This window comes from Dipodomys spectabilis, unplaced genomic scaffold (assembly GCF_019054845.1).
Source record: "Dipodomys spectabilis isolate Male_0828 unplaced genomic scaffold, ASM1905484v1 ptg000190l, whole genome shotgun sequence".
Taxonomy (NCBI): domain Eukaryota; kingdom Metazoa; phylum Chordata; class Mammalia; order Rodentia; family Heteromyidae; genus Dipodomys; species Dipodomys spectabilis.
The window spans coordinates 4,321,756-4,336,327 of record NW_024870867.1 but is presented as its reverse complement, the minus strand read 5'-3'; the positions used below and the strand labels follow the sequence as shown (position 1 = coordinate 4,336,327).

The 14,572-nt window shown below is 34.7% G+C and overlaps 1 protein-coding gene across 6 annotated transcripts in view; it reads left to right on the top strand.

Annotated features, from left to right (window-relative positions):
• Positions 1-14,572, top strand: part of Snx13 (sorting nexin 13) — a 122,583-nt gene that overhangs the window by 32,083 nt on the left and 75,928 nt on the right. For 3 of the 6 annotated variants that reach the window (XM_042695792.1, XM_042695791.1, XM_042695794.1), the window contains exons 3-5: positions 1,915-2,017; positions 5,338-5,427; positions 6,665-6,786. In XM_042695792.1, the coding sequence (XP_042551726.1) occupies positions 1,915-2,017; positions 5,338-5,427; positions 6,665-6,786 (315 nt within the window). Of the gene's footprint in view, positions 1-1,914; positions 2,018-5,337; positions 5,428-6,664; positions 6,787-14,572 lie in introns of those variants that run through there. The other 3 variants (XM_042695795.1, XM_042695793.1, XM_042695796.1) reach the window with 3 other exon arrangements.

The window sequence follows — 14,572 nt, the reverse complement described above, 5'->3', positions numbered from 1 at the left end:
TCTAATGAAGAATGATTGTCCCTTCTTTAATGTAATTTAGTACAGCTTAATGCGCTATGAATTAAAAGAACAAAGATAAGCCTTTTAAAGTCAAGTGATGACATATTTCATAAATTTAGAATAATTTCTTAGGGTATATTTTCAGATTGATGTAGTGTCCCCTTCCCTTTTGAGGGGGATAATGAATTCAGGGCCTTGTGCTTTCTCAGTAAGGGCTCTACCACTTGAGCCACATCCTAGATCTTCACTGAGTAAGTTATTAAAGGTTTTGTTGTCTTTCTTAAAATGCCAGATGTGAAAGGAATTATTAATACAGTTTTCTGTAGACTCCTTTTTTTTATTTGGTGAAAAATGTTAAGTTCTGCTGTTTACCCATCTAAAATGTACACATTTTTCTTACAGGGAGAGCTAAGCTTTTATTTTTTAATATAATGGAAACTTTTGGATATTAAAAATACCTGTCAATACCATATTATGGTTATTTTATGGCATTCTGTACCATTTTGAGGGTTGTATATGCATTTGTAGCATATGATTTTTCTTAAACCTCAGAGCAGGAGCTATTAGATTCTTTATAACTTCAGATTACTTTTCCGCTTTCCTATTTTTGTTTTTTGTATCACAGGCAGTAGTTAATTTTTTTCAGTATGTTTTGTGAGGATATTTAGGAATATAAGACTGACAATGTAAATTCTAAATTGTGTTTGTAAGTATGCTTAATATTCAGTTTTATAAATTGTAAAGCTGAAATATAAGACCAACTTACTTGAATATAGAAGTATTAGATATGACATAGTTTAAATTCACTGGTGATCCTGAGTAATAGTTATAACATTGTTTTTGCATTATAATGTATGACACAGATCATTTTTAAGTTTACCTATAATTCTGTTTTAAACCTTTTAAAAGAATTAGAGCTGGGGGTATGGCTCAAGTGGTAGAGCACCAGCTGTGAGCTAAAAGAGCTTAGTGAGACTGTGTGGTCCCATTTTAAAGCTCAGGTACCAGGACATACACACCAAAACAAAAATTGAAACATACCAGAATTGGTGTAAACTTGTACTTGAAGATTAGTAGAGTGGCAGGTAGTAACAAAAAGCAGCCTGAAACTACTACTTAAGAGTTTGTCACGGGACTGGAAAGGTGGCTCAGAGGTAGAGAGCTTGCCTTGCATGCATGAGGCCCTGGGTTCGATTCCTCAGCACCACATAAGCAAAAAGAAAAAAGCTGGAAGTGGTGCTGTGGCTCAAGTGATAGAGCGCTAGCCTTGAGCTGAAGAGCTGAGGGACAGCGCCCAGGCCCAGAGTTCAGGCCCCATGACCAGACCACCACCGCCCCCCCCCCCCCCCAAAAAAAAAAAAAGAGTTTTTCACTATTTATTTAGTTTTTCACTGTTTCCTAGTTCCTTCTATTTTAGAAACACTGTAAAATTACTGTGAAATCATAAAATTAAAAGTCCATATTCTTTTGTGTATTTCTAAGGCTTTGTTTAATTGACAAAAAGTAGAATGAGAAATAGCAATATGGTTTATTCAGTATTTACTATATCTAAACCAGTGATTATTTTACCTAGTTCCTTTGTTTTAAAGATGATATTTTGAGATAAATTTATACTTAGTTTCATAATTTTAGTCTTGTTTCAGACCCAGTAACAGCTTGGATCAAGTTATGTTAATATTAATGCTTCACCTTACTTAACAGAACTATAGAATTAGGTCCTTTAGTGATATTTTCTTCTTTCTTATTTTTAAGTTGCAATAGTTTGTTTTAAACTTGAGGATATAACAAGATCTATTTCTTGTTTGCCAAATTTCCAAACTGAATTTGTAATAAAAAAGTTGTAAGATCTGAAAAAGATATTTCATAGTAGATATTTTTGTATCTATAATTATTCTTTTTTTTCCCCCCATCTAGGGGCTTAGTGGTTACTCTTCTGTTTGGGAAAACAAATTCAGAAAAATACCTAGAGCAGTGTGAACACTCATTTCTTCCTCCTACATCAACTGGGGTTCCTAAGGTAAATAGTGTAAGGGAATGGCAAACCTCAAAGTTAATTTCTCTACAATGATTATAAATGTGATCATCAGTTATGGCTTGGCAGATTTTCCTGTTGATTAATGCTCACTAGGAATTTATGGGTGATTATCTGGTCATACTTAGAAAAAACATTTTAAGGGAGCTGAGAATAGAGGAATTGAAATATGGTAGAGGAAGTAAATATATTCAAATGTTATGTGCTGTATATATCTATGGAAGTACCATAGTTAAACCCTATCACTACAAATAATTAAAAATTAACCTGTAATCATTCTCAGTGTTATGTAAAAATGTGGTAATGCAAATTTGAGAAAAAGGTAGCTTAATTTAAATGTTTTCTTAATGTTTTAACATGGAATGTCAAAATGCTGTATTATATTGCTATAATTAAATAATTTTACTCCTAGTAACTTTCATATGGATAATGTTTACTGAATTTTTTAGCATTATTGTTAATGTATATCAATATATATGTTTATTGGTTTCACTGTGACATATATGCAAATATATGTATATATCTTGCTTTGATCATATACAACCTACCCTTTGCTTTTTTACTTTCCCTTTTCTCATCTTCCTTTCCTTTGCCCTAACAGTTCCTCTTCTACTTTCTGAATTTTTTGTTTTGTTTTTTCTCTACAGGAGAGTAACATATAATATGATACTTATTTTCCTTAGTTGAGTATAAGTCTTTCAGTTCCATCCATTTGTCTACAAATGACTCAAGTTCTTTCTTTGTTTGACTAATACTTCAATTTTTATGCATGTGTTATTTTTAAAATTCATTTTTCTGGTTAGAATCTATGCTGATTTCATATCTTGGCTCTTGTGCACAGTGCTGCAATAAGCATGGTTAGTTGTCTTTTTTGTATACTGATTTGATTTCCCTCAGATTAATACCTTCCAATGGTATAACTGGATTTCATACTTGTAACTTCTTTGTAATTTGAGACTTAAAAAAACAACCTTAGCCGGGCGCCAGTGGCTCACGCCTGTAATCCTAACTACTGAGGAGGCTGAGATCTGAGGATCGCGGTTCAAAGCCAGCCCAGGCAAGGAAAGTCCATGAGACTCTTATCTCCAATAAACCACTAAAAAACTGGAAGTGGCACTGTGGCTCAAGTGGTAGAGCGTTCACCTTGAGCTGAAGAGCTGAGGGACAGTGCCCAAGCCCAGAGTTCAAGCCCCATGACCGACAAAAAAAAAACCCCAACCAAACAAAAAAACCCAACCTTTTGCATTAGAACTTTCGTTAATATATATTCTTTGAGTATTGTTTAGTAGTCTTTTCTGAGGAATTAGACCTTTGCTTTTTTTTTTTTTAAAGGAAAAAATGCCTTTCTTTATTTCAAGTAGAGCAATTATTTTTTTTATTGTAAAAATACTGTACAGAGGGGTTACAATTACATGGGCAAGATAATGAGTACATTTCTTATCAAGCATTGTAGCCTCCTCCTTTGTTTCCCCTTCCCATCCCTTCCCATCCTCCCCCCGCACTGCCACCCAATCCTCCCCGCTACCCCCCCCCCCCAAGGTTGTAAAGTTCATTTTTCGACATATCGACTTGACCTTTGCTTTTTTTGAAGCATTTCATTCTCTTCTAGTTTATCTACTTAAGATCTTATGTGGTCTACGCTATTGCTCTTAGGCAGCAAACCTAGATAGTATGTCACTGTAATCAACACTAAGCACTTAGGTTATACTAAATTTGTAAAAATGTACATATTTATTCAATAAGTAAATTTTAGGTTACTGTAACTTTTTCTATATAAGCATGTTTTTAAAAAAATAAATTAATAACTTATTTTTGTGCTAATACTGGGGCTTAAACTGAGTCTCATGTTCTTGCTTGGCTTATTTCATTTGTGGCTTGCACTATACCACTTGAGCCACAGCTCCAGTTCCAGCTTTGCTTGTTAATTGGAGATAAGAACATTTGTCTGTTAGCTTGGAACTATGATCCTCAGATCTAAGTTTCTTGAGAAGGTAGCAGAGCCACTGACAGCTAGCTTACGTTACAAACTAAAATAAATTTCGAGCCTTTTGAAAGAACAGTTTAAAACACACCAGTGCCAGCCGAAAAACACACACATACATGGACATACATGCACATGTGTGACACAGACACACACACACACACACACACTCACACACACTATCCTTGGCTTACTCAGGGACTTCCCCTTCTATACCCTATCTTGCTGGAAGGCCTTCAGGAGAAGCCACTGTCCCTGTGATGACGCAGTCTTCTGGCATCCCTCTTGAAAAACTTTCCTGGGGCTGAGGCAGTGCAGCTGTTTTCAGAAAAAAGTTCATGGTGGTTTGTTTGGTTTCTTTTTTTCACCATAGATTTGCTTATGTTGGAAGTTTTTCAGTGTTGGGGTCCATGTTTTCAGAATTTTAAAGACGTACTCAATTGAGGTCAGGAAAAGCTTCTGCCCAATCTTTAAATTTTCTTGAGCCCCCTTCCCCCTTCTTTGTTAATTTTCTTTCTTCTTGCCTCTTCTTCAGCTAATATTAACTAGGCAATCAGAATTTTTTAGGACCTTTGTAACTTTACAGGACCACTGCAGTAAATTTGGTCCATTGTTACTAAAATGTGATGCAGTGAATGACTGTATATACATATGCCTGGAATTATATTTTTAAAGGATTTCCCACTTCCTGGCACTAGTGGCTCATACCTATAATCTTAGCAACTCAGGAAACTGAGATCTGAGGATTGGGGTATGAAGGCAGCCCAGAAGTTTATAAGACTCTTTTATGTAGTAGAGTCTGTAGAGGAGCTCTGGCTTAGGTGGTAGAATGACAGCTGAGAGCAAAAAAGCCAAGCAAGAGCTTTAAGCCCTAAGGTCAAGCTCCAGTACTAGCACCAAAAGAAAAAAAAAGTCTCCCTCTACTTTTTACTTCATGCCTCTATTGACCTTTCTAAGGAAAAGGAATACATTTTCCGTAGTTGCTTAAATTGTCCTTAAATAAAATCATTTTTTTAAAAATCTATTCATTTTGCAGCTAATGTGCTAGTGATTAAGACTGAGAAGTGAGAGGAAGGAAGGAGATTTGAGTCTCAATAAAGCACTGTAATTTCTAAGTTCATTGAAATATGGCAGTTTTTCCACATTCTAAATAATATTTGCCAATTTAAATTTTTGTAGATAGTGTTTTGCAAATGCTAGATTCTCAAGAAATTAGTATCTTGAGTATTATAAGGCAATGTTACAATGAGAATTCAACTTGAAGTGAACTGGAAAAATCTTAAATCAAGAAACTACTGAATAAAATACTATGATTTCTTTTAAGTGCTTAGAAGAAATGAAACGGGAAGCTAGGACTATTAAGATTGATAGAAGATTAACGGGTGCCAATATAATTGATGAACCTCTCCAGCAAGTAAGTTTCAGTGTGTGGTATTTGAATCGATATATTGTTTGCTAGGGTATACTGTATTTCTTTGGAGAATACTAAAATACATTTGGTTTAAATAATATGCTGAAATTTTATGATAATGCTACACATGAATTTTGTACCTGAAGATTCTGTCTTATTTAGCATCTGTTATAAGGTAATTACTTACTATGAAAGTCTTTGGGTAAATCTATATTTGAAAATTGTTTGGCTGACAATTGAAATTTTTTTTAATAATTTTCTTTCTTTTTCTTTCTCTCTCTTTTTTTTCTTTTGGTCAGTTGTGGGGCTTCAACTCAGGGGCCTAGGCACTGTCTCTGAGCCTCTTTCTGTTCAAAACTAGCTGTCTACCACTTGAGCCATAGCACCATTTCCAGTTTTTGAGTGGTTAATTAGAGATAAGAGTCTCACAGGGACTTTTCTGCCAGGGCTGGCTTCAAATAGCAATCCTTAGATCTCAGCCTCATGAGTAGTTAGGATTACAGGTATGAGCCACTGGTGGCCAGCTTAATTTTAGCATTATAAGCATCAAACTATTAATTTTTGATGATAAATTAGCTCAGTGGGTTTTAGAAACAGTTTTAGAAACTTTTCTATTTTATGATTCTTTGAAAAAACACAAATTTAAATGGTTTGATTAAAATATGCTCAAAGTTAGAATTAGGTAAAACATTTCCCCTCCCACATTTTCTTCATCATTTTGATTATATGAGCATTATAAATATTTTGTACTTTAAAATCTTAACATTTATTTTAAAACAAATGCACATTTAATTTATCTTATTTGTAAAAGATGTATGTACATTGATTTGTATTTGCCGCTTATGAACTAATAATCCTATTGGCTATATGTGAATTCCAATATTATTATTAGACATTGTTTTGAGAATTGGTGTCTATCTACATTGTTTTGGCTCTTATTTCATCAAATCGATTTAGATTTATACCACTGAATTTTTTCTCCTGCAAACTATCCTTACCTGAATTTGGGTGGAGTTTGTCTATAGATAATATTTTATAAAGTGTTTGGGCAGTAAATAAATTGGAATATCAGAGTAATTTTAAAACTTTAAAAGAGTTTTTAAATGATGGTAGTTTTATAGTAATGGTAGGGATTTAAGATGTACATATTGACAGATAATCATCTTTATTTTTAACTTTCTGTTGTTATTTTAAGAATTCTAAAATGTTGAATTTGTTCCCTCAATATATTTTGTTATAGGTTATCCAGTTTTCCTTGAGGGATTATGTCCAGTATTGGTATTATACACTAAGTGATGATGAATCTTTTCTTCTTGAAATTAGACAGACTCTTCAAAATGCCCTTATTCAGTTTGCTACTAGGTAAGATCACTACATTGTTTTTATGCAGAAAAATTGATATGTTCTGATAGGGAAAAGAACTTTTAAATGACATGGGGCTATTAATTAAAAGGTAAGTAGAACAATATACTATTATAGTGGGTTAGTTTCCAGATTATTAAACATGAGGATTTTATAGAATACTTAAGCTCTGCTCTCTGTGTGTTGTTTTGTTTTTGTTTTTGTTTGAAAATGTGGTCTAAAAAGGTAATTTTCAAGTCCTTTATTCCACTTACTGTGTATATCCTCCTATTTTCTGTACTATGAAAGAAAATTAGTGGTGGTATAACTACTCTTCATAACTGCAATTTTAGAATAGTGTTGTGTTAACATTGGCACATACATGGTACAACTCCTCTCAGATGGAGGAGAGCATAGAGCATAGGCAATGGAGAATATTCAGTTTATTCATTTATTTTATTTTAGAAGAGAACTGCATTTTCTTGTTAGCTATACTAGAATGCTGACTTTAAAAATGGACTGTTTACTTATGGTTCATTATCCTAGTAAAATGGATTTGATTTCTAAAGGTAGATACTCACTTTGAATTTAATGCTGACTTTCATTTTTATTTTTGATAACCTTTTAACTGGAATTGTTATATGAAAGGGAATGATCCTGAAGTTACTTTTGTTGTTGTTGTTGTTGGTCATGGGGCTTGAACTCTGGGCGCTGCCCCTCAGCTATTCAGCTCAAGACTAGTACTCTACCACTTGAGCTACAGTGCCACTTCTGGTTTTCTGGTGGTTACTTGATTAGAGTCTCACGGACTGCCCGCTCTGGCTTTGGATCACATAAGTTTATTTCAGATATAAGAGCATCTTTACATTTGATAAGCTTAATTTTTAACTGTATCAAGTAAAACTTACCTGGTATTTTGAGCCATTTCTGTCCAAGGTGTTGAGGGTACAGCAGTGACTATTCATATGTTTCTGCTCTGAGGACTGAAGTGCAAATAGGAATATGAGAATGTTGTAGAGATTGGGCAGGCAGAGTTTTAATTTAAATTTAAGTTACCATATCATCCAAAACTCATAATTATATAGATTAGGTATCAAAGGTCCAAAAAAGTTAACAGTTTAGTGTTTTCCAATGAATTCTAGTTAAGAGTCTGATGTTCCTTCTCTGATTGTCTATCAGATACGTTCAGATCTAGGTTATTCATCTGTTTCTTGCCTTTCAGTTTTCCCATTGAAATGATTTCCTTTGATCCACTCATCTCTTTTCCTTCTCTCATTCCATATCTATTTTTTAAAAATATTCTGTACTATCAAATATTAAATGTAATATCAGAAGCCAGGTACTGGTGGCTCACACCTAAAATCCTAGCTATTTAGGAGACTGATAATCTGAGGATTGAAATTTGAGGCCAGCCTGGCCAGCCAAAGCCTAGAAAGTCAACTCCAATTAATCATCAAAACAAAACAAAACTGAAAGTGTGTGGCTTCTCAGGTGGTACAGTGCTGAGTGAGAGTACCTAGTGATGGTGTGAGGCCCTGAGTTCAAGTCCCATTAGTAGTACCACAAAAAAGAAAGAGAGAAAGAAAAGTAGTACTTGTTTAATCACTGGAAAACCCTTGTGCCTGCCATCATTTTTTTTTTTTTTTGGCTGTGGGTCTTGAACTCAGGGCCCGGGTGCTATTTACCTCAGCTCTTCAGCTCAAGGCTATCTCACTCTACTACTTGAGCAATAGCACCCCTTCTGGTTTTCTGGTGCTTTTATTGGAGTTAAGAGTCTCAAGGACTTTCCTGCCAGGGCCGGCTTTGAATCTCCATCCTCAGATGTCAGTCTCCTGAGTAGCTAGGATTACAGGTGTGAGCCACTGGAGCCTCGTGCCTTCCATCTTCAGACTGATTTGAATTTATATTTTTGGTTGGCCATTGGCTTTAAGTTTTGGCAAACTTAAAAAAAACACTGATGCTGATTTAGCGGTTCCTTTGAGGCTAAAAAATTATATCAAGTAAAGCCCTTAGCATACAGCAAGATTCATTTGTTATAGATGCCTTCTCTGTGAACAACTTTCCTAAGTTGGCTCTGTGTGTGTGTGTGTGTGTGTGTGTGCGCGCGCGTGTGTGCGTGTGCATGCTCATGGGTGTGTGCGTGTGCGCACAATCACACGTGCACATGCGTGCATGTGTATGCCAGTACTGGGCTTGAACACAGAGCCTGAGTGCCTTCCCTTTGCCTTTTCTGCTCAAGGCTAGCATTCTACCACTTGAGTCACAATTCTACTTCTGGCTTATAAGTGGAGATAAGAGTGTCAGTTTTTTCCTGCACAGGCTTGCTTTGAACTCTAATCCTCAGATCTCAGTTTACTGAGTAGCTAGGATTACAAACATAAGCCACAGATGCCCAACTATAAGTTGGCTTTTTTAAAAAATGTATTTTTTAAAGACGCTGTACAGAGGGTTATCAGTAAGGTAATGAATACATTTCTTGTGGAGCATTGTTATCTCTTCCTTTGTTTTTCTCCTACTATCCCATCTCTCTCTTACCTCCCCCACTCCACCCCCCCCCCAAGTTGTAAAGTTCATTTCCAACATAATATCTTGTATCATTGTTGCAATGGGTCATCCTGTGTCCTTGTTTCAGCATTTTGTCGTGTGTGTGTGTGTGTGTGTGTGTGTGTGTGTGTGTGTGTGTGTGTGTATGTATGTGTACACACACAATGGAATTCTATACTTCCATCAGAAAGAATGACACTGACCCAGTTGTTAGGAAATGGAGAGACTTGGAAAAAATAATAGTAATGAAGTAAGCCAGACCCAAAGAAATAGAAGTCCCATGGTTTCCCATATTGGCTTTTTTGAATACTACAAAAATATACATCTTACCAAAAACTCCATGACTGTTTCCTATACCAACGTTCAGGAATTAGGTCTGTTTACAGTCACCAAAGTGCTATGTTTATCTTTGTTCTGTATTATCTGCTATACACTGTGGAGCATATAACAGCAAGAATATGTTAGCACGTATCTCAACCAGGATCCCACAAATCTGAAAATATATACCAAAGTAACTTTTATTTTTCTGTTGAGTCCTTCTGTAGATTGGATTTTTGTGTTGTTTTTGAGACAGATCTCATTATGTATCCTAGGCTGACTTTGAACTCTTGAATCTTCCTATCTTAGCCCCTTAAATTCTGGGATTACCAGTGTGTACTACCACATCTGGCTTATACTTGACTTTTCAAATGCCTCTGTGAACCGTAACGTATTTAGAACCAATTCATCAACCTTAAAAAAGTTACAAAATCTTGGCATAAAACAGAGAAATGTTGAGTGAAAAATTTGGGGAAGAAATAGACATAACTTGAGTTTCCTAGATTTGAACTTTATTACTTATTAAGCTCTGTGACCTGCAATGGGTAAAACACAAATTCTTTGAGTTCAGAGTTACTAACCCATATCTACTAATCAGGTAGGACTAAATGATTTCACATGTTAGAGTACTTTATTATGACACATTTTAGAATAGCTTTAATATTTGTTATTCCAAACTCAGTTTGGGGATGGAAACTCCTTAGATACCCTTGAGTTTCTCTGGACCTTGAGTGTGAATTAAGCTATGGCTGTTTTAATAGGTGAATCCTCAATAATAGATGCATTTTTATTCCCCCTTTTAAAGAAGATATATAAATCTGTAAACCAACCATACACTAGATGTCAGAAGATGCTTATTATAATTCTGTTTCTACTATTAAGTGACAGGTACACTACTATAAAAGTTCTTTTTTTTATTGTGAAAATACTGTACAGAGGGGTTATAATTACATGGGGAAGGTAATGAGTCTTACCAAGCATTGTTGCCTCCTCCTTTATTTCCCCTTCTCATTATAAAAGTTCTTTTTTTGTTTGTTTGTTTTATGGGCCTGGTCATGGGGCCTGAACTCTGAGCCTGGGCGCTGTCCCTCAGCTCTTCAGCTCAAGGCTAGTACTCTACCACTTGAGCCACAGCGCCACTTCCGGCTTTTTTCTTTTTGCTTATGTGGTGCTGAGGAATCGAACCCAGGGTCTCATGCATGCAAGGCAAGCGCTCTACCACTGAGCCACCTTCCCAGCCCCCTCACTATAAAAGTTCTTAACATCAGTAAAATAGTAATATAAGTACTTGTAGCAAATGTAGAGTATTTGAAGGACAAATGAGATGATGTGGGTAAAACATTTTGTAACATATTCATAAACTAACAGCCATATCTTGGCTTTCTGCACTTCAGTTATTTGGTACTTTGCAACTATTCAATAATTATTTTTGTCATTACTGTTTTTGACCTTGTCTCAGGTTTTAGTGATGAGTACAGAGCAAACAAGGAAAACAATATTAAAGAGAGTGAAAGGTAGAGAAATAAGGCAATTACTTAAATTGTATCAAAACCATTTGTTATGTATAGCTAAAGTAGAATAAAGGAAATGAAGACTTCATTTGGGCTGAGGCTACAACCTAAGAGTAGGTTTTAATTTGAGTGTGAGTGGCTCACACCTTTACTACTCAGGATGCTGAAATCTGAGTATTGCTCAAAGCTAGATGAGAGAAAAATCCTCAAACCTCAGAAAGCCTGAAGGTAGTGGTATGTGTCAAGTGGTAGACCTCTGGCTTGGAGTGAAAAAAGCAAAGCAAGATCACTAATTAGGCCCTTAGTTCAAACCCCAGTACTAACAAAAAACTAACAAAAAAAAAGTGTTAAGGTGGAGAAGGGCTGTTAGGAAAGAGGAATAAATAGTGTGAGCAGAATTCTAAGAAAGAGGATAGGATAATGTTGTAGAAACCATAAAGACATTCAGATGAGTAAGAAACCTTGTTTTGTTCCTGAAAGTGAAATATGATTAAGAAGTCCTTTCACCTCTGTTGCCATAACTCCAAATTAGCAGAAAGACATATTCTGACATCCTGGTGTTCTTACGTATTTCTTTCTAATGAGTTTTTCCTGTAGGAAGGAGATAGTGATATGTAGCTTCCAGGATTCTCTGGTCATGATAGTGTTCATATTACTGTTTCAGAAATGAGAGTGGGTATCTTAAAAGTTTTACTCTCTTTCTTACTATTGCTATGGAAATAGTGAAAAGAAATAGTATATTACTTAACTTATGTTTAAGAAATGACCCAGAGAGTAGACAGTTGCAACAATTGAGTTTCATACTTTTTCTTTCTTTTTTGTATTCTTTGGCATTTAAAAACTTAGATCAAAACTGTCATTACTCAGAAATAGAGCAAATATTATTAGAAACCACTTAAATATTTATAAGAAAGTGAAAGAGTAGGGCTCATGCCTGTAATCTAGCTCCTCAGGAGGCTGAGATCTGAGTATCAAGGTTAAAAGCCAGCCCTGGCAGGAAAGTCCATGAGACGCTTAGCTCAAAAACAAAACAAAACAAAACAAAAAACAGGAGTGGAGCTGTGGCTCAAGTTGTAAAGTGCTAACCTTGAGCAAGAGAAGCCCAGGGACAGCACCCATGCCTTGAGTTCAAGCCCAGGTCTGGCACAAACAAAAAGAAAAAGAAAAAAGAAATGACTTAATAGTTTCAAATCTATAAAACAGACCAGGAGAAGGTTATTACGTATTTATTTTCATTTCTCTACAGTATATACCTAGAAATGTGATGTCTGTGTCATATAAGTGTTGTTTTAGGAAAATGCCCACTCTTTCAAGGTGACTATTTTTGTTACATTCCCACCAGTAATGTATGAGGGTTCAGTGTTTTCATATCCTGTCAATACTTGTTTTTGGCTGTCTTTTGACTATAACCAGCCTAGTGAGAGTGAAGTAGTAGTTCATCATGATTTTGATTTTCATTTTTATGGTAGCTAATCATATCTTTTCATATGCTTATTAGGCAGTTCTTTGTCTTTGGGTATCTATTCAAATCTTTTTCTTTTTTTAAATTAAGTTTTTTTATTGTGAAAATACTGTACAAAGGGGTTACAGTTACATAAGCAAGGTTATTCAAATCTTTTTCTACTTTTAAATTAGGTGGCTTGCCATTTTGCTGTTGAATATACAGTATACTGCCTGTTATTTTGTAAATACAATTTTACAGGACCATCATGTTCATTTGTTTGTAATTATCCATAACTGCTTTTGTACTATAATGTGAGAGTAAATTGGCTATGGTAAAGGGTTGTATTTTGTAAGACCTAAAGTAGTGTTAATTTGCTCTATCACAAAAAGCTTACTAATACCTTAAAGAGACATTTTTGTAGCCATTCAAACAAGATTAAAGATACAGAAGATCTATTAGAATGAAAATCACACAAAGTACTACTTACCATATGATTTCAACTTTGTAAACTTTATAAATATTTATGTATAAAAAAGATATTAATCAGAAATACTAAATATTAATAGTGATTTTGGGGATTATTGGTTTATATTAAAACTAGCTGCTTTAAGAAGAAAATTATATTGTAGAATGTTACATTATAGAGAAAGTCTGTGCAGAAGCACTTTGACACATTGGAGATGTATATTGGAGTGCATCTGGAGAACCGAGAGGAAGGAAAAAGACAAAATAGTCAACCGAGAGGGAATAAAGAATTTAGGTATGCAAATTCTGAGAGAATATATTTATTATTAGCTCTGGAAGTAAAGAGGAGGTATTATTGTAAAACTCTTGTTTATATTTATATGTATATGATATATAAACAATGATGAATGAAGAATAGAATGGAAAGAAGATGGGAGAAAAGTGGGTATGGGAAATCTAGGATTAGGATAATGGTGAGAAGATAATCTAGAGATAAAATGGGGAAATTTATGCTCAGAAATGTGCCTTATGATTTGTCTTTGCCTTTGTATGTTAAACTTTTATTGCTTGTTTCTTTTCTAGTCAACTTAACTTTCTCTTGAAACCAGTTTGTCACCAGTTTGTCAAGTATATAAGCTACAGAAACTTACTATAAATTTTATTTTTCTAGGCTCGTGTTGATTGGTTCACATTATTTAATCTAAGAAATATGGTTATTTTTAAATCAAGTAAACTTCTTTAATAAAATGGTAACAAGTTTGTGTAATAACTCAGTATGGTTTTACTACAGTAGGTATCATATAGGAGAATATTTTAAATAAAGTAAAGAAGATTTCATTTGACATTATTTATGGATAATTGATATTAAGAGCTTCAGAAAGCTAGGTATTGAATATAATTGAAGGAAGTATGGTTATAACATAACTGAATGATTTTTTAAATTCATGTTTTATTTGTGTGTCATTCACTATAATTTTAGAAAGTATTTCACTGTCATTAAAATCTTAATTTTCTTAAATGTCATTAGAAAATTTTAGTGTATATTCTCTGTTTATAAATAAGAACCAATATATTTTTCTTCCTCATTTACATAAGATCTTTGGAATTGATGTCTCATACTTTTATGTAGTCATTGGAAGAAAGTAAAAATGAAGGAAAATAATTATGTTGAAAGTAGAGATTGAATATTCTTTTTTCTCTGTGTCTGTTATAAATAGAAATGAATGGTTATGAGTGTGTGTGTGTGTGTGTGTGTGTGTGTGTGTGTGTGTGTGTGTGTGTGTGTGTGTGTGTGTGTGTGTGTGTGTGTGTGTGTGTGTGTGTGTGTGTGTGTGTGTGTGTGTGTGTAATGGAGTTTGAACTCATGGCCTTACATTTTCACTTGGCTTTTTGGCTCAAAGCTGGTACTCTACTACTTGAGACACAACTTAGCACCTAGGTTTTTGCTGGTTAAAATAAGAGTCTCACCAACTTTTCTGCCCAGGCTGGCCCACCAACTTCAGATCTCAGCCTTCAGAGTAACTAG